General features: G+C 38.9%; 1 protein-coding gene across 2 annotated transcripts in view; it reads left to right on the top strand.

Annotated features, from left to right (window-relative positions):
- bif (bifocal) overlaps nt 1–19,624 on the top strand; it is a 241,464-nt gene that overhangs the window by 206,034 nt on the left and 15,806 nt on the right. For both annotated transcript variants that reach the window (XM_067081457.1, XM_067081456.1), the window contains exon 3: nt 14,479–14,614. In XM_067081457.1, coding sequence (XP_066937558.1) covers nt 14,479–14,614 — 136 coding nt within the window. The remainder of the gene's footprint in view (nt 1–14,478; nt 14,615–19,624) is intronic.

The raw sequence follows: 19,624 nt of genomic DNA, 5'->3' as shown, positions 1-19,624 counted from the left end.
ATCTCAACATTATTAAAATTTATGTATGCATAGCAGTTGCTTAATGGACTTGCGCCCTTTTTTATTATATTTATGAAGACAATATAAAAAAAGCTATACACTGCCAAGAATTACTTTAAAAAAGTTTACCTAGGCATGTTAAGAGTTACGTCAAAACAGCTAAACACTGTCAAGAGTTACTTTGAAAAAAGCTAAACTGTCAAGAGTTACTTTGAAAAAAGCTAAACACTCAAGAGTTACCTTAAAAAAGCTTACATATACGTTTACGAGTTACTTATAAAAAATCCATACACTGTCAAGAGTTACTGTTAAAAAGCTATACACTGCCATTACTTTTAAAAAGCTATACAGTTAAGAATTACTTTTAAAAAGCTATACACTGTCAAGAGTTACTTTTAAAAAGCTATACACTGTCAAGAGTTACTTTTAAAAAACTATACACTGCCATTACTTTTAAAAAGCTATACAGTTAAGAGTTACTTTAAAAAGCTATACACTGTCAAGAGTTACTTGTAAAAACTATACACTGCCAAGAGTTACTTTTAAGAAGCTATACAGTCAAAACTTACTCAAAAGCTAAACACTGTCAAGAGGTACTTAAAAGAAAAACTATACATTGTCAAGAGTTATTAAAAGAAAAGCTATACACTGTCAAGAGTTGCTTTAAAGAAGCTATATCAGGCAAGGCAGCCGATCGAGGCTACGGCCTACCCCAACGCCAAATCAAAGTCCTTCGAAAAGAAGGCATCGTGCTTACCCCATATAAAAATGGGAAAAAGCACGTTAAAACGAAGAAGACAGTGTAGAGAGTTACACATTATTTTTATTCATCGTCCATTTCGTCACTCCGTTCAGGTTGATGGTCCTACAAAATTTTGCGACTAAAATAGTATAAGCACACTTCCAAAGAAGTAATTAGGGGAAATCTGCTGCGCGTGCGCAGACGGACGCCTCTCGAGCTTTCTCCCCCGTGACTGACTTAAATAATGATGGATGCTTCCTTGTTTGCAGATGCATTGTTATCCATACTCATATCCGGTATGCGGTCGCCGATTCGCTTTTTGTTTGTTTTCGTGGGCGCCAAGGATGGCGAATAGAAGCTATTGGATTGACGCATTATTATTATTATTATTATTATTATTATTATTATTATTATTATTTTTGGTGGTGGTAGTAGTAGTAGCCCGGAGATCAGAGTTTGAGGCTTTGGAGTCGCTCCCCTTTTTCCACGTGTCAAAGTCTACGGGAAGGACACTACACTTTTCAAGAGGGGTGTGACTCACGCATACACAAGCAGAAAGTGGAAGAAAGATTCCAGTGAGAATTTGTGGATAGATCTTCATATGTAAACTTGTTAAAGAAAATTGTAAAGACCATTGATAAAACTGGTAAAAAACACATCTGATTCATTTTATATAATCTGGCATTGCAAGGATTAAGGTCATCTATGCTGACTTGACGAGGCTCAGTGACTGACGGCCTTATTCCACGACTGCAGAAGTGAATTTTGAATGTGGGTAAAGCTGCGTGCTAATGGATTTTATAAATTATGCCTGCAAAAGAAGTGAATAGATTGGGTATATTCTCCATCCTCATTAGGAAGAAATATATATATATATATATATATATATATATATATATATATATATATATATATATATATATATATATATATATATATATAACGTGCTTTTATTCCCATTTTTGTATGGGGTAAGCATGCCTTCTTTTGAAGGACTTTTTGATTTGGCTTTAGGGGTAGACCTGTGTCTCGATCGGCTGCCCTGCCTGACATCGCTTAGACCCCGGTACGTATCTTTCATGTATCATAAGCAGCGAGAAGTTATTGCGCGGGTATGGCGAGAGTTCGAAGATGTTTGTTATGTTTTTAGAAGGTGTTGTAGTGGCTTTGTTTTTACAAACATCCAAAATTACATATATAATCCCGGGATGTCTACACGGATAGCAAAGTGTCTGCCTCTCTGATAAATGTAATCCGAAGCTGCTTGGTACACCCACGTCAGGTATAAATCTCAAGATTACAAACAAAAACAAGAGAGGGCGAATAAATGTAATGAGATTTGGTAACCTCGTGCCAAAGCCCTCTGTACGTACATATATAGCCTGGATCATCATTATTTGTTCTCCGACATATGGACGACATTGCAGGAGTCAGGTGCAGCAACCGTCCTTATTCTCTCTCATAATGACTTTCATTTACATTAATCGACTCATTTTCTTTTTGACACTCCGGATGAAAGCGCTCTCGATTCCCGCGACCCTTCTGAAAGTTTTAATTGTTCCTTCCTCTCTCCCCTTCTCTCTGGAGTGGCCTTAGGTGATGACTGGATGATGGTGGAAGGGGCGAATTAATATATGCTTGCAATTTGCCTCTCCTCTGTTCTCTGTGGGATGGATTAAATGTATGGGAACGCTTTGGAAAGTTCGGCAGGTTGTGGGATGGTTGAGAGAAAGAGGAGTTAGTTTCCATGAATGGTTATTGTATATATATGTATGTTTGTTTTTATTTTACTTTTTTAGTGTTTGTTTCATATAATTGAAATATCTTTCATTCTGAAAGATAGCATGTTCATGGGACGCATTGATATGAATTATGGAATTTATATATATATATATATATATATATATATATATATATATATATATATATATATATATATATATATATATATATATATATATATATATATATATACTGTACATACATATATACTGTAGGTGTATATATAATATATAATTATATATCTATACCTTTAGCGGATAAAAATCATCATAATCAGATGGGTATTTGAAAGATGATATATAAAAAAACAGCAAGTCAGGTTCCAGTGGTAATTTTACTAAAGAAGAATCGTCAGAGATAAAAGCTGTGATAGGGAAGACAGAGTGAACTAACCATTAAGGGTTTTGAATTGAGAAACTGACAAGATAAAATTTGCTAAAAGGACAGTGGCGGTGTGAGGAGGAGACGGTAATATAGAGTAAAAATGAGTGAATCCACGTTGTAACCTTAAACCATTACATGTCAATTTGATGGATTTAAAAACACACAAGATATGTTTTGTTTCGCAGCAGTGCCTCACTGGGAGAGGGTTTGGGTTGGAAAGGTCGTTCAGTTGGGCGTGGTATTTTTTTTTAAGGTGCTTTTGGTCAGAGTGGGCGTGGTTGTTCCATAATGGGGAACATACAGATATTCAAGCATGGACTTATTCACGAAGCTTAGTTATTGTACGTTACAGAACACATGATTTTTAAAAAGAGGGAAAGAGTATAAACTCTCTCTCTCTCTCTCTCTCTCTCTCTCTCTCTCTCTCTCTCTCTCTCTCTCTCTCTCTCTCTCTCTCTCTCTCTCATGACCTTTGGTATGTTGTGATTAGCGGCGCAGAAGGCCAAAAGGTGACTGTTTGACCTCGCCCGACATGATTGTAGATTATGCCCGTTTTCTTTGCAACTGATTATCCACTTACACCTCACACCTATTGTTTACCTTTCGAAGTCGGAATAATTGTGATAAATATGGCTCACATTTCAAGTGCTCGCGTGAGTGTATGTGTGTTTATGTATTTAAGAGAGAGAGAGAGAGAGAGAGAGAGAGAGAGAGAGAGCGCAACGTTCGTCAGCGCTATAATTAACTATCTGTTTGTTTGGTCAATCGTCTGTACTCGAGTATTTGGTTCCCGATCTCCTCAACTTAATTAGGTTTGGCAAGTATTTCAAAAGTCCCAAGGCCTGCAGAAATAACAGAGGAAAGTGGCATTCCTTTTGAAATGTCGAGTGTTATGAGTGTAGAAATATTATGCTTGCGCAGGTTCTTGTGAGTGAGTGGACGAAGTACTCAGATTTTTAGGTACCTATTAATATCCTCAGTGTTCGCATTTCCGCGGGATAGAGTAGACGATTACTCTCTGAGATTCCTTTTTAGAAATCGTCTTACGTCATTATGAATTGATGGTTTGTTTTGTATGCAAACTTTCGTCGTTTAAGAAAGTTTTCCAATTACTTAAAATTGAAAGACGGAAATAAACAATTTCTCCCCCTCTCTCTCTCTCTCTCTCTCTCTCTCTCTCTCTCTCTCTCTCTCTCTCTCTCTCTCTCTCTCTCTCTCTCTCTCTCATTTATTGCTGTCAGATTGAGAGGAAATTTTGCATGTGGTAAAATTGGTTATGTAGCTTTTATGTATCAAGATCATCGCGAAGTTGTTGTTACTATTATTATTATTATTATTATTATTATTATTATTATTTTTTTTTTTTTTTTTTTTTTTTTTTGGTAGAGGCTTTTGTTCAATAGGACACGTTATAGAATTATAAAGAATTTTTTCAACATTTTCGTTCGACCAATAATTCCATTTAGCTTACTTCTGTAATATAGCTGATCCTTCCAATGAGATGTAGGCATTTTATATCGTCGAAGGAAATACCTATTGTTACGCCAATCGAAATATTACCGAGAGAGCTGTTAACAGTTTTTATTAAGGCGGTTTTTTATATATACCAAAGAAAGTAGTGGTTAAACATAAGTTTTCAAGAAGGGTTTTGATTGATTGATTGAATATAGCTACTGAAAATGGCTTCACAACACCTGGGTTATCGACGCCGTAATAAATTAAACGAGTAAAAATGCGTCGAAGTTTCTTCGGCGCAATGGAATTTTCTATACAGCCGCTACAGCTTATAATAAAAGCCACCGAAAATCGATCTGTCTTTCGTTGGTCTCGGTATAATGCTGTATGAGCTCGGCCCATAAAACTTTAACCAGGGCCCGGTGGTGGCCTATCCTATGTAGTTGCCAGAAGCACTGTTATGGCTAACTTTAACATTAAATAAAATAAAAACTACTCAGGCTATAGGGCTACAATTTGGTATGTTTGATGATCGAAGGGCGTATGATCAACATGGCAATTTGCAACCCTTTAGCCTTAGCAGTTTATAAGATCTGAGGGCGGACAGAAAAAAGTGCGGACGGACAGACAAAGCCGCACAATAGTTTTATAGAAAACTAAAAAATAAATAACTTTAAAAGTAGTTTCATTTAAAAGAAGTAGACTTAGGTGGGTACGTAACTTGTCCAGGCCGAAGGGGGAGGACTGATTACGGAACAAAATGGTCATGATTCATGTGTCTGTAAAGCCTCGCTTGAACTCGAAAAGAAAATAAATGGTACATCGGAAAGGTAGAATTGCATTGCTACCCTGATACAATACAACTTGCATTTTAATATTTTACTTACATTTATTTATTTATTAAATTGTTAATTTATCTATTTTTCTAGTAACTGATCTCTTCTTTTTGTATTTCCCATTACTTTCTGTTACTTCTTTCGAATGAAGACCCTATTCTTTGGAAGCTTGAATTTCAAGTCAGTGGCCCCTGTCTGGCCTTTTCTCCCATATGAATAGGGTTCATCTTCTGAATAATAATAATAATAATAATAATAATAATAATAATAATAATAATAATAATAATAATAATAACTGTCTATCCGTCCTGATATAATTGAACTAAAATTTTATATTCACCAGCCCAAGGTTCTGGTGAAGCCTGGATAATTAGACAATATTATCTTACGTATAGAATTTTCGAGAAGCAAATGATTATGGAAGTGTATTGTCTTCCGGGTATGAGTAGATTAGAGAAGAAGATGTTTGAAGGGTGCCACTGAATAATGCCACTCGGCATGTTTGATCCCGTAGTGGGGTAGTGCCGTCAGTGCACCTCATGCGGTGCAATGTAGGCATTACTTAAGGTTCTTTGCAGCGTCCCCTCGGCCCCTAGCTGCAACCCCTTTCGTTCCTTTGACTGTACCTCCTTTCATATTCTCTTTCTTCCATCTTACTTCCCACTCTCTCCTAACAGTTGATGCATAGTGCAACTGCTAGGTTTTCCTCCTGTTACACCTTTCAAACCTTCTTACTGTCAACTTCCGTTTCAGCGCTGAATGACCTCACAGGTCCCAGTGCTTGGCCTTTGCCCTAAATTCGATATTCAATTCAGTTCAATTCAATTCGGCATGTTTGAAGGAAGCATCATTAGAAATCACAAATAGGGAAAAGAAAAACAAAATTGCTGAGTTAGACGGGGAGAGACTCAAGTGATACCTGGAATTCAGTTTTGTTGCAGAGAAATGCTACGTGAATCTCACGCGGAAGAGTAAACCTCTATATTCGAATGCAAAACAGGTGGTCGCTGAAAGATTGGTTTTTGCAATCCAGACAGTAAAGGTAGACCCCTTACTCAAGAGCCCAGAGTTAATATGGTTGTATATACAGTATATGTGATATTTTCTGCATACAGTATGATGGTAAGATACACAGTTATAAACCGCATTAAGTGGAATATAATTATTTGTCTCGTTACGCAAATCATTGAACTGATTTACAAATACTCGCCCATAATATGGAAAACTGCACTATATGATATTTTTATGTACGCGATTGAATATTAAAAATACCCCCTGCTTGTGTATATTTGCATAAAATCGTCATATATACAAGTACACGCATATGTACAATGTACTGCCATGATGTACGTATGTACGTGATCGAAAGGGCACAGTTAAACGACGGAGGCGGCTCACACTGCCCGCGAGAAAGCTTATCGCAAATCTTTGCTTCACGACCAAACTCGGCTGCAAGCCAAATATCCTTATATAGGAACTTGCAAGGTAGGATAGAAGGCTGAAGCTTCTCTCTCTCTCTCTCTCTCTCTCTCTCTCTCTCTCTCTCTCTCTCTCTCTCTCTCTCTCTCTCTCTCTCTCTCTTCTCGTAAACGTTACCTTTTTTCTCCACTTGAGAGAAATGTTTCAATTGTTTTTAGGTTATTGGAATTTTGGCTATTAACCGTACAAGTTTCAAAGTATGAGAGTGAGAGTTCTTGGCTGAAGGAAACGTTTAGAATGTCTTGCAGATGCCTCTTGGAAGACCTAGGAGGGAGCTGTTGAGGTTGTTGGGAGGTTCAAAGAAGTTTCCCTTAAAAGAGAGAGCCGAGGGTTGGAGTTTGTAGGGGTTTTTGGTGGTTTGGGGTTGGGGGTTGGAGTGTCATGTTTGCTCAGGTATTTCCTCCGAGAGTCTGGCTCAGTCGTGCTTTCTTTTCGTCTTCCCTTGCAAATCCCAATTTATTTTTTCTTCTTGAAGAGAAGTGCAATCAGATGAAATTGGATTCTGAAGTGCTTGGAAAGAAAAAGTTTGGACGTCCCGTATTTCTGCTTTTAGTTGTGTTTTTTTAATGTATATATTGACTTGGGACACTGCTATTGAAACAAAAGTTTCTCAAATGAAATCTTCTTTTAGAGCAAAAACACCTTACAACTACAATCTACAATACTCTCGTTAGCGGCAGTTAAAGAATTAGTGATGAGTGAAAAGAATAATATATAATATTCTTTTCACTCACCGCTAATTCTTTAACTGCTACTGACGAGAGTATCGTAGATTGTAATTGTAAGATGTTTTTGAGGATGTTCTCCATAGCACAATAATATTGGTAGTTGCTCCAAAATGGATTTTATTTGAGAAACTCTTGTTTCATTAGCAGCGTCCCTTCGGCCCCTAGCTGCAATTGCTTTCATTCCTTTTACTGTACCTCCGTTCATATTATCTTTCTTCCATCTTACTTTCCACCCTCTCCTAACAATTGATTCATAGTGCAACTGCGAGGTTCTCCTCCTTTTCACTGTCAATTTCCGTCTCAGCGCTGAATGGCCTTAGTTGCCCCAGTGCTTGGCATGTATGCCTAAAATCTATGAATCAATCAATCTAACCAGTTTGTGCGTATGAATGTTTGTGTATATCTGTGAGAGAGAGAGAGAGAGAGAGAGAGAGAGAGAGAGAGAATATTTATATATATATATGATCGGTAGCATGTCAAGCAAGTCACCTCCCCTCATTACTTATAAATAATCTATGAGCTAAATAAAGGGTAGGGGAAGTAGGTGAGGGGATACGGTACGGCGGGGGGGGGGGGCGGTGAGCACCAGGCAAGGGAAATATCGGGAGAGCATGACGTGTGGAAGTCAAGGAGTTGACACACGGAAAATCTAAGGGGTGGGGGGGCGGTAAATGGGTTCGTTAGGTTAGTGAGTGGTCCATTTTTTTTGGATACTAAATAAAAGGGAATGTTAGGTGTGTGTAAAGGGTGTTCATTGATTCCGCGACATTTTCTGTTTGTTATGGTTAATATAAAGCTCTACAGTAGTTTGAAGTTCATTTCCAGATGTGCCGGTACAAAGTTGTTGTGTCTTTATATTCTATGGAAGTCAGACTTATTATTATTATTATTATGCAGAAGGTGAATCCTATTCATATGGAATAAGCCCAAAAGAGCCATTGACTTGAAATTCATTTTCCAAAGAGTACAGTCTTGCGATTAAGAAAACAATAACTTTTTTTTTTTTTTTTGACAGAATTACCTTGCTTACATTTCGTTCAATTATTTGCGCAAGCAGACGAATAAATACTAAAAGACAAGGCAAGCATTCCTATCTGTCTCCTCGCATTTCAAACACAATCTCCCCTTTTGTTTTTGTCTTTCCTTAAGTTTCTTTTCCCTCGAGTTCTTCGCGAATATGCGAACATTGTCCGACGCCTTCAGAGAGGGCGTAGGGGTATCGGTTGTCCTGTCGGGTGTGGCTTGGCTAGACAATCATCAACCGAAGGAGCACGTGCTTTCAGGAGGCGGCGATTTCCTGGTGTTGTCCCTCTTTGGGAGGATTGTGAGAAGGCTGTTGGCGTAGGATTCCTGTTGTGTCTCCTTATAAAGTGTATATCCTAGGGGTTGTCCGAGGATAATCGTCAGCGTTGCTTTTGTTTGGTGTGAGCGAGTTGACTCGTGTGTGTGTGTGTGTGTGTGTGTGTGTGTGTGATGGCTGGCATGAGTCACCACTGGTCTCTCTCTCTCTCTCTCTCTCTCTCTCTCTCTCTCTCTCTCTCTCTCTCTCCCTCCCCCGGGCTCCCTTGACTGACTGATGGTTCCCCCAAACAGTGCTTGACGCTCATTTGCCTCCACCCGCGCACATGTGCATCCCTTACGCGCGCTCGTGCTCGCTCTCGCTTTCGCCATTCTCATCTACACTATACCATTAGTTGTAATCATCGTGGGGCTGCTCTAATGCGCATTGGTGACCAAAGAATGGGTTGATTTTAAATCATCAAATGGTTTTTTAATATTACTGTATATAATTTTGTTTTTCGTGTATTTGCTGTCATTCTTATTCATTTTTTTGTCGCATGACTTGGCCTTTCTCTCACCACTCCTTCGCGCAGACAGTAATTGCAGGAACGCCAGTCTACAGAAATCAGTTACCAGCTTTGATCGCCTTTTCAGAGCTACGGCCGCCAACGCGGCTCCGCGTATCATTTTTTTTCCTTTTCCACCCCTCCCTTCCTCCCTTTTCTCCCATTCTCACACGCCTTCCTCGCCTTCCCTCCATATTCTTCCATTCCGTCTTCCCCCCCCTCCCCATTTCCCCTTTTCCTTCGCGCATGTCACCTCGTTCTTCCCTTCCCTGTCCCGTATTTTCTTGTTTACTCCCCTCCCCCTCTCTCTCTCCCTCTTCCCCATCCCTTTCCCTTTGTTTGTTTCTCCTTGGGGGAGGGGTTTTCTTAGTCACCCCCCCCTCAACCCCCAACCTCACCCCGTACGTTATTTCTTCTTTCGGCTTTGCATTCGGTGAAAATTGCCTTGTTTGGGACGTTATTTATTTAATTTGGTTTTCCTATTTCTTTTTTTATTCGTATCGCCTCGTGTCTTGGTTTTGCCTTTAGCCTCGCTCTACTTTTGTTTTTATATTCGGGTTTTCTTGGTTGTCGTCATCCCCAGTTTCTTTCCGCTGCGATCGTCATCTGTTTATTAACCACTGCTTTGTTTTCCTGTCAATAATGTTCTCTTTTCCGTGAATTGGCTTTCAGTTCGTATCATGAGGTAAGGATTCTTGGTTTTTTTCCGTACTTCACCTTGCATTGTGCTGTGCTTAGCAAATTTCTAACAACAAAGTTACCATATTTTGATCCATTTCTTTATTTTTATTTTCTTATTCATTTATTTTTCCATATTTATTATTCATCAGGCTTTCCAAGTATGCGCACGTGAGAGAGAGAGAGAGAGAGAGAGAGAGACTTTAAGTTGTAGTACTAAACTATAAAAACGTCCCCCGTTTGATATCTCTTCAACGTAGGATGTTACGATGCCATCCAGAAGATTCTTATCTCAAGTGCTGTCGTGGCATTGATGCCTACCAGCCGACCAACCAACCAGTCAACTAGCCTACCAGAACTGATCGCCGTCACTTCCGTGTGCGGCCGAAGACAGCAGTGGGTAGACTCGCTCTTGGATATCCAAGTGGGTTTTCCTCATGCTTCTTCTCCTAGCGGGGGAGGAGGGGGGGGGGTGGGGGGTTATTTGTATTTCCCCCTCGGGGTACGGGTTGGGGGAGGGGTCGTGCATTTGCTTCCTGACTCTGAACGGGACGGCGATGATTCATCTCTTTTCGACTCTCCTCTTTTAGTTCCTGCTCAATTGCCCCCCCTCTCTCTCTCTCTCTCTCTCTCTCTCTCTCTCTCTCTCTCTCTCTCTCTCTCTCTCTCTCTCTCTCTCTCAAGCATCCCACCGCCAGTTCCATTTTTGTGCTTGTCTCTTCTTCTCGGGAAGAGAAGTTTCCGTGAAAGAATGCACCTATTTCTAGGTCTTGAAACTCCGCTGGAATGCCATTGTTGATCGCTAACTCTCTCTCTCTCTCTCAACCTACCCTCCTTTCCTTTCTTCTTCCCTATCATCATATATGGTAATGAATGGGGAGACAGGATTGGAGAAACTGGGAATAGGGTCAGAAAACATGAAAGATCATTGAGCCTCCTTGCCTTAGTGTTTACTCTTGTTGTCTGTGATGGGTTTTATAACGATGTTCCTATAAAAGTATAACTTCGACGTGAAAGCAAATGTTAGATCCTTATGCCACATATATATGTAGAGTGCAGATTTAGGTAAGGAATTCCACTGTGATATCGTGGGAGACGTTAACTTTCTCTCTCTCTCTCTCTCTCTGTATGTATATATATATATATATATATATATATATATATATATATATATATATATATATATATATATATATATATATATACTGTCTATATATACTAATTTCGTTTGAAGTTCCAAGAAATTCAGGAAGAAAATTGACTGCTGCTCGTGATTCGGTTTTCTACCACGCCCTAAATGTTAAGGATTAGATAATGACTCACGGTTGCACTAACCCATTAATCTATGAAGAAATTTTCCTCAAGTTTCGACGTAGTGGCTTTTTCTCTCTATGACCTCCTGCCGTTCATCCCAGACTCAGAGGGTCTGTTGCAAGCGTTGCTAATCCTCTGTTCATCTGATATATTTAAATGGTTTTAGGTTGGGTGTTAACCATACGATGAGCCTAATTCTTCCATCTGGCTTTAATCTAAATCAATGATTGTGTTTATGCTGTCAGTAAATTGCTGGGATGATTCTGCAAACTTATAGATGTCGTTGTATTTCATGAATGGTTTTTATAAAATGATTCGTGAATTAATGGAAAAATCTGGGCCTGGATGCTGATCCTCCTTGGGGTACAGGCCCCCTCCAAAAGTTAATCGACCAGTTGGCCTTTGGCCGACTTCCAGAAAATTTCGTGAATCACCCAAGATCTTGCTTAATCCGTTTGGCAAAGTTTCCTATTTTTTGCGGCCAGAGGCCTACGGAATGGGCAGCCGTATACCCTAGATCTGTTGACAGCAAGAAGGGAAATGGGGGGGAAAGGGCAGGCTTTACTTTGAACCATGTAAAACGGAAAGAGAAATTAAATTCCAAAGTCAGCTAGTAGAGAGAATATATCTGAGCAGTCTAGAGAGTAGGTAATTCTAGCAGAGGGTTTGAGAAGTGGTGGCCCATAGGGTATTACTTGGTCTTTTGAGACGAGGTTGGGTACTACATTAGGTCTGAGGAAGTGTCTGAAATGAAAAGGTAATGCATAAAGAAGACAGGTAGATGTAAATAAACAATGATTGTAGTTGTAGTTTTGAAAAATTTGGGCATGACAAAATTACTTTTAAAGAAACCTATTAAGGCTATTTTTTCTTCATCGCTTGTTTTTTAAAACTTCGAGAAGTTTTCCCATTATTCTTCAAGGGTTTTTGAGCTTTTCCACCTGGGGAATTGTAGGCCAGTTCATTTGCACTGAAAAAGCATTTTTATGAGAGTTTACCGGCCCATTGCTCTAAGCTTGATTTAATCTAACAACAAAAGTTAATTTCGATAAGAAAACGTGAACAAACTTTGTGATGAAGTTCATCTGATTAATGCAAAGGTACGAACACCACTTCCGTTTAGCTGGGAATCTGTAATGCTCCTTGGGACTTGAAATTGGTATATTCGTTGTTATTATTGTTGCTGGTGTTGTGGCCGTAATATAGGCTTATTCGAAGAATTATAACACTGTTTTTGTGAGAAATATCGTGTATAATAGTTTTTCTTTTGTAAACTCTTGAATGGCGGACCAAAGGTGTTTACGACTTGGAGAATAAGCGCCATTGCGGAGCTTCTGACATTAACGTGAGAGGGCGAGCTAAAGTTTGTAACATTTATTAATCTTTATGACCCCCGGATTTATGGCTCGCTGTAATATTAGGATTTTTAAAAAGAGGGAAAGAGCGTAAACCTCTCTCTCTCTCTCTCTCTCTCTCTCTCTCTCTCTCTCTCTCTCTCTCTCTCTCTCTCTCTCTCTCTCTCTCTCTCTCATGCAGAATACCTGTATTGCAAGTGCGTGAAGGTTCGATTTCTGCAGCATTGAATTGGTTTTGAGTAGCCATTGTATTTATGTCGTGGTGTTTTCGTGCGGGAAATTGAGGATTATGGCAGTATTTTTTTAGAAATTCTGCTATGATAATTTGCTAGCATCTAACTCCTCCTCCTCCTCCTCCTCCTCCTGCAATTGAGACTCAGTGTTAATGATTCATCAAGAGAAAAATGAACATAGAAAGCCTACCGAAAGTGTAAAATGAAATCCACTGTACAGTAGAAACAACTTGTATGACCAGTATATATACTGTTTCATTTAAAAGTAGGAATCCCTCCATTTAAAGGATGGTCAGTAGAGGAACTCGGCCAAGGAAGAGTCTTCAAACTCGTTATGCAGTTTTAATAGCTGCAGCATTTGTTGTTACTGCTATTACCTGTAGCCATTTTCCATGTAAGTTTTGTGTAACCGTTGATCTTCATTTGTGTTTTCAATTTGTTTTTAATCACAAGTCTTTAGTCATATTTCCCTCATCCGGGTTTCCCTTGGTCGTCCATTTTTTTATAGTTGGTATAGTTCCTTATTATGGGGATCAGTTATGTCTTCAGATCCTGACTCTTTCTGCTTTGAAAAGGTAACCAATACACCTATGTTTTGTTTAAGGCTAGTTTTTGCCTGTTAATCCTTTTTTTTTTTTTGCATATCTCAAATATTTGGTCTAATCGTCTTGCGGTAGCATCAGATTAAGCATTTCCAACTTTTTAGGTATATTTTTCAATATATATTTGCAGAAAGTAAGTGATCGACAGAAAGTGTTCGTGTCAAGGCATTTACTGTCATAATGTTTTTACTCTGGTAGCCTAAAAGTATTTTGAATATACGTTAGAGTCCAACAATTAGATGTTACACCTTTCATATTTACTTTAGCAAAAAGCCTATTTATTGTTGAAGAAAATAAGTTATGTTGAATCGCGTGTGGAGAAATCTGTAAATATAGTTACGTATACCCTAAATTTCATTCTGAAAAGAAAACTATGCACGTTTTCTTTAACGTTATACTGGTAGACCAAAGTAACCATCTGAAATCCAAGGATTGTACAGGGAATGTTCAAGTATCAGTTCTTTTATGCTTGTTCTTGCATGTATGGTTATTCACACACATTTATGTATATACAAAATGTATGACTGTATGGTTATTCTATATATAAGCTTTATGGTAAAATTTTACCTCAAACCATTATGTCAGTTTGGGCTGAAAAACACCATTTTCAATGTAAGTTTTCATTAATTGTTTCTGACGTTCGTCTCTTTAACTATAAAGTTTTATATAATACCAGCACCACTCCTATGTGCGCCGTGTTTAGTACCAGCTTCATAGGAATGAATGGTAAAAAATAAACATGAAATGATAAATATCTCGGTAAGTTTGCGATGGGTTAGAGCATGACTTCCGTACTAATCATGTTATGGAAGACTTGAGATCACAGCATAAAAACTCCAATATCAAATATTAGTTTAAAGTAAAATTATACCAGATTTTTTAAATTTCTAATTTTACTGACTATCCATTTTCTTTTTTCTACATATCTTGCAATTTTTCTGGAGAAATTTTTCTACATATCTTACAATTTTTCAGGAGAAATTTAAGTTAAAGTGCATCTGTTTCTAAAGCTATTCTAACACGTGTGTTTCTCCCCTTTGCAGTTAACCATCTCGTTCGACGATGCTGCGCAGACGTACGAGTACCCCAGCGAAGCCTCTTTGATAGAGGAGAACCTGCCATTTTCAGCCGCGTCCACCGACCTCACCAGCACTTCTGACACCTCGAGTGCTACTCATGGTACGTTGTTAGAGGAGCTCTCTTCCTTGGTGGAGGACGCTCAATACAGGGGGTTACCTGATATCTTCATTACTTTCACCTATGCAAGCGAGGATTCCTCTGCTAGTGTCATTACGGTTATTGTTATTTTAGAACTCTTGATTGTTAGTTGGGCATTCGTGCGTTGGGAAGCCACCCCTCAGAGGACTTTTGGTAAGGTTTATCAATGAATTAATAAACCGTGGTTCCCAGTAATTGAAAGCAAGGTAAGAATTAACCCAGTATGTGATATTGACATGGAAAGAATATTTGTAGCATGGATTTATTCTTTCCCTGCCACTTTCATTAATTTTTGCATTGTATATCCTCCAAAGAAACTTGTCTGTGAAGCCATTCTTCCATTGTGCCAAATAAATTTCCTGTACTGACAGGAAGTGGTAGGTATTGGTTGTATGTTATTTTTTTAGATTTTGGAATTTTTTTTATTACTCTCCCACAGCGTATAATTGCAATGTATTGGACTTAAACCTGACAGTTGCCGATTATTTTGGTCGATTTTAGTATATTATGTTTGATCCGTAGGTAATTTTACCAAGAGAAGGGAATTAATAATTTTGTTACATCTGATTGGATTTAAGACTACGAATATGATAAGGTACAACTCGTTTGTTGCTTTGTGAAGCAAATCATGAATTTTTAAGTAACAAAGATATTTGCATCATTAACATCATGACCACGTAATGAGATATGAAAGCGTGGGTTCGTATTCCCGTCGGAACAAATATATTCACAACCATATAGTCAGATTGTACCCCGAGATAATGATAAGGTTTATTCCAAGTGATACAAATCGAACTCCCTTGATTCAGTTTGTTCCAAATTTAACGATTTGCACACTTTCCGTTGTAATTGATAGTAGTCAAAGCTTATGTTACGTAAAGGTATATTCTGGATATGTCGGTTATTCGCGATCCAAAGAGCACATCTGCATCATCTCGATACGATAATTTGTAAATATATTCGTTACCGCTTAGAGTTCCGTTTTCTGTATTCAAAAGTAAATAACAGAAAACGGAGTTTGAATTCGTGCAGGATGGAAGATTGGGGAAACAATCTTGTTTGTCTCTGTTCTCTTGTAGCAACTTGCATGAATGTCAAAGACTGTCATATAACGATCCATATTTAAAGTATTTAGGACCGAGGCCAAGTGCAGTTTTTAATGAAGCAATCCTTCAATAAAACATTGGACTGCGTAAAAGTGTTTTGGCGTGTCCGAAGCGCACGAAAATGGTTATTGAATCGGAAATTTCTGTTTACTGTGACGCGAAACTTTTGAACTTCTACATAGTTTTGAACACCAGCCTCAGACCGTTCTATCCTTAGTTCTTCCAGTGACGCTGAATGGCGTTTCGATCCAACCAATCACCTGTACATGTGGTTCTGGGTCATGCGCGATGCCGTGCTTCTTGCCACTAGTAGTTCAGTGACCTCGAATAAAGCATTAAGGCACTTTTATCATTGTTGTGCGTGCTATTAGGTAAGGTAAGTGAAGGAATGTGCGGTTAGGATAGTTGTAATTGCTAGAGATTGGCCAGAGTGTACGGGGGTTCGCGAGAGAAATGCAACCCCCCCTCCCCTTTTATAGGTAATACTTTAAGTAAGTGTTGGTTAAGTTCCTTTTGTAGGTAATACTTTTAGTAAGTGTTGGTTAAGTTGAGAACTTGTGGAATGTGAGGTCATAGTGGCAATAAGCTGCTCCGCTGTATACTCTTTATTATAAATTCGTTCTGTATATGAGTCACATTTTACTTTTTACGATTATGATAACGTGGCGTGTTTGGTGAGGATTAACGAAGCTTCCAGAATGACAGGCAGTCAGCATTTTGGAATTCGGTGGGTACCCATTCAAAATTATAGTGGATGCGCTCGTTGTGCATGACTTTTTTTTTATTTACTTTAGTGTTACTGCATAGCGTATCGAAGGCTGCCTGTAAACAAGTTTAATGTTAGTTGAAAGTCATGGTAGAAAGTAATGCAGACGGGAAAGAATAGCAATTTTGAATTATTAAAGAAAAATAAGTGTGATAAAACGTAATGGTTTATTAAATGTTTCGGTTTAGATGGGGTTAATGATGAAATAGGTGCCATTTGGCAGAAGGTCAAGGGAAGCTATTGTAGACTTTTACAGAAGATTCGGAATTGATTTAGGTTAAGCCAGTCGTATGCCAGCGCAAGCCTTTGTGCCAAGTGTAGTAAAGTGGGAAAAGGAGTCGAATGCCTGGTGTGGACCTGTGAACTCAGTCGACAAACTGGGACGATTGGAGTTGAATAGGAGTCCACGGTTAGGGATAGTTGACGTTAAATGGGGTTTGAACGAAAACCAGTTCGTAATAGCTGAAAGTAATGGTAAAGTAAATGGTGCTGCGATGCATTTTGCGGGAGATGGTGGAAACATAGAGGCATTTTGTACAAAGGAATGTTTTAGATATATAATTGTAGAATGTTGGATACTGTCCAGGTAAGAATCGAGCGTAAGGAAGGAACAGAGGAAGAGTTGAAAAACAGAACTGACGTGGCAAACGACGCACTAGTCATTAGGATTTTCAATGTCCGATTTTTATTTTAACCCTGTATTATGTTTATTTAGGAGCATACACAAGCTACACTTCACGAACCATTTACAGTTCATTCACCTTGCAGTACCGCAGTTAGTCCACAGAAATGCATTGTATGGTGTAATCTAAATTGAGCAGTTGTGAAGATCTTCGACGGTCAAGATATGGCTGGAGAAAATAGCCATGTTGTTTTTTTTTTTTTCCCCATAACAGAGCCGATGACATCAACGGTATAAGAAATGACTTTGTATGTGCTGTTGCCAACGTGCGTCGGGTTCTGTAGCAAGGGACATATGGCTGTAAGTGCATTCCACCGAGCTCTTACGAGAGTCCAAGGAGAGTCTTGTAGCGTTGAACCACGGACATTGCTGCTGTTATTCATCTGGTTACTGTTAACCGCAGTGGTGTTTTTATGTGACTTTTGAGATGCTCCTTTTATTAGATAGTATTATGGAATTAAGCCTGTGTCTCTTGCAGATTATTTTGCAGTATCATTTACCGCATTTCATGGCTTGCAATAGTTTACCTTGTGCCTTTTGTGTGTTTGTAAAATCGGTATTTAGGGGAAGATTTTATATACTACTACCGTCTCCCAGTTTTGTCAGAGTCGGCCTTCGGGACTATAGGAAATGATTTCAAGAACCTACAAAGACACGCATTGGGTGTTCAGAAGTGTCATAATCTTTACAAGTCCATTTTTCTCTATTTCCAATAGAGCGGTTACTCTGTCATGCATGTAAATGCATGACAATGTATGTGTTCGAGGCTGGTTTTATTATGCATTTCTATTACCCTGAGCTCGGACAAGATTCCTTTTATAATTTAAACAGCTTGTTGTTTGATCTACTGTACGTATCAGACGTAATGGTATGTAGACCTTTGTCCTTGGGTTTAACAAAACCATAAGGTATGATTCTGGGATCTCGTTAGGAAGTACTTGACTATTCTCTCTCTCCAGAAAATTTGCCTGTTGTTGCTGTTGTTAAATCTCTTAATGATATTGTAGGCTACCCTTAAAATTATAGGGAGTTGCTGCTTACATATCTCCCTCGAAAATTTCTAAAATCTGACAAATTTTGCGTTAAGTCACATCAGAATACCATTTTAACGTTGGAAGAATCTCTCCATTTGTGTTTTTCGCCAAACTATGCTCTAGCTATTCCTTTTGGGCCCAGTTGTTAACAGACCACACTTAAAGAACATAGACCGGCAGGTAAAGACAGATTTTGAAACTAACTCTGCATAAAAGGCTTTGGTTTTGCTGAAGTGTATGTGCACAGTTGAATTACAACCTATTTATATTTTATTCACGTGAAAATGATTGTGACAAAGAAAATGGAGTCATTTCGAAAATCGCTACAACTGAATGGTTGGGGGAAGCCAGCGTGCGTCACGAGTGTCATTCTAATTATAGTGACGTCACTCGGTGCAGTGAAGCCAGCGGAAAGTGTCTCCTGATGTAGGACTAATCCACGTGGACAAAGCCCTCGGAGTAACATAGTTGACAGTCCGTGAAAACGTCTCATAATTCGAATCATGACCTCGCTGCAGGTCTTTACACCGAGTTCTGACCCGATGAGACCTTGGGAGCTCAGCTCTCACCGGCCCAAGTGACAATGGAGTGAGTCGTTCTCAGCGAATGACTCTCCAGTTGTGTTGTGAACCGGATGGTAATTTTGATTTTAATAACAATGATAAGCTCGTTTCACCCCCGCAGGATTCTCGCCATTACCCAGTTATGCATACCAGTCATGATTATTCGGTGTTTTAACCCTTTATTAGAAGGTCGTAAGTCTTCGGGTGTTCCTTTCTTATTTGAAGGGCGGATGAAAGATGATTTGGCTTCACTTATCCCATTTCTCACCGTTCAGAGTTGATGGTTCCTCCTGTATTTGTTTTAGAATCTTTTGGGGTTTGGCTAAATAAAGGTACTGCTGTAAGTAGATGCAGGGCAAATTGACAGTGATGTTGCCTTTGCGAAGACATTGGCTGGTTGGGATCGTAAATCGATTAATTTGCCTTTGTATTTTGTATAGCAGACAGTGTATGTTTTTCTCTGATACACCTAGGCACAGGCACATCGTGTAAAATACTTACATACTTAGTATACCGCAGAATTTACATATGCAGTAGATGTGTGTACTCACATTGAATAACGACGATATTATTATAGTTTTGGGCAAGGCCGCCATTGCAGGTGAAATCATCATGACCTTCCACCTGGGTCTTTTAGAAAAGAAAAGAAAAAAGAAAATCCCCTGGGGCTTCTTTTCCACTTCTCAATTACTCACTGTCTTGGTGGTTGTTGTTGTAGAGTTTCTTTCATTTGTTTTGACGTCACACCGGAAGCAACAGACGAAATCTTGGGCTAAATAAAGCGCACAAGGTGAACGGAGAATAAATTTTTATGTTCTAG

Source organism: Macrobrachium rosenbergii, chromosome 37, assembly GCF_040412425.1.
Source record: "Macrobrachium rosenbergii isolate ZJJX-2024 chromosome 37, ASM4041242v1, whole genome shotgun sequence".
Lineage (NCBI taxonomy): Eukaryota > Metazoa > Arthropoda > Malacostraca > Decapoda > Palaemonidae > Macrobrachium > Macrobrachium rosenbergii.
Note: the sequence above shows the minus strand (reverse complement) of the source record. Positions and strands in the feature narration are given on the sequence as shown.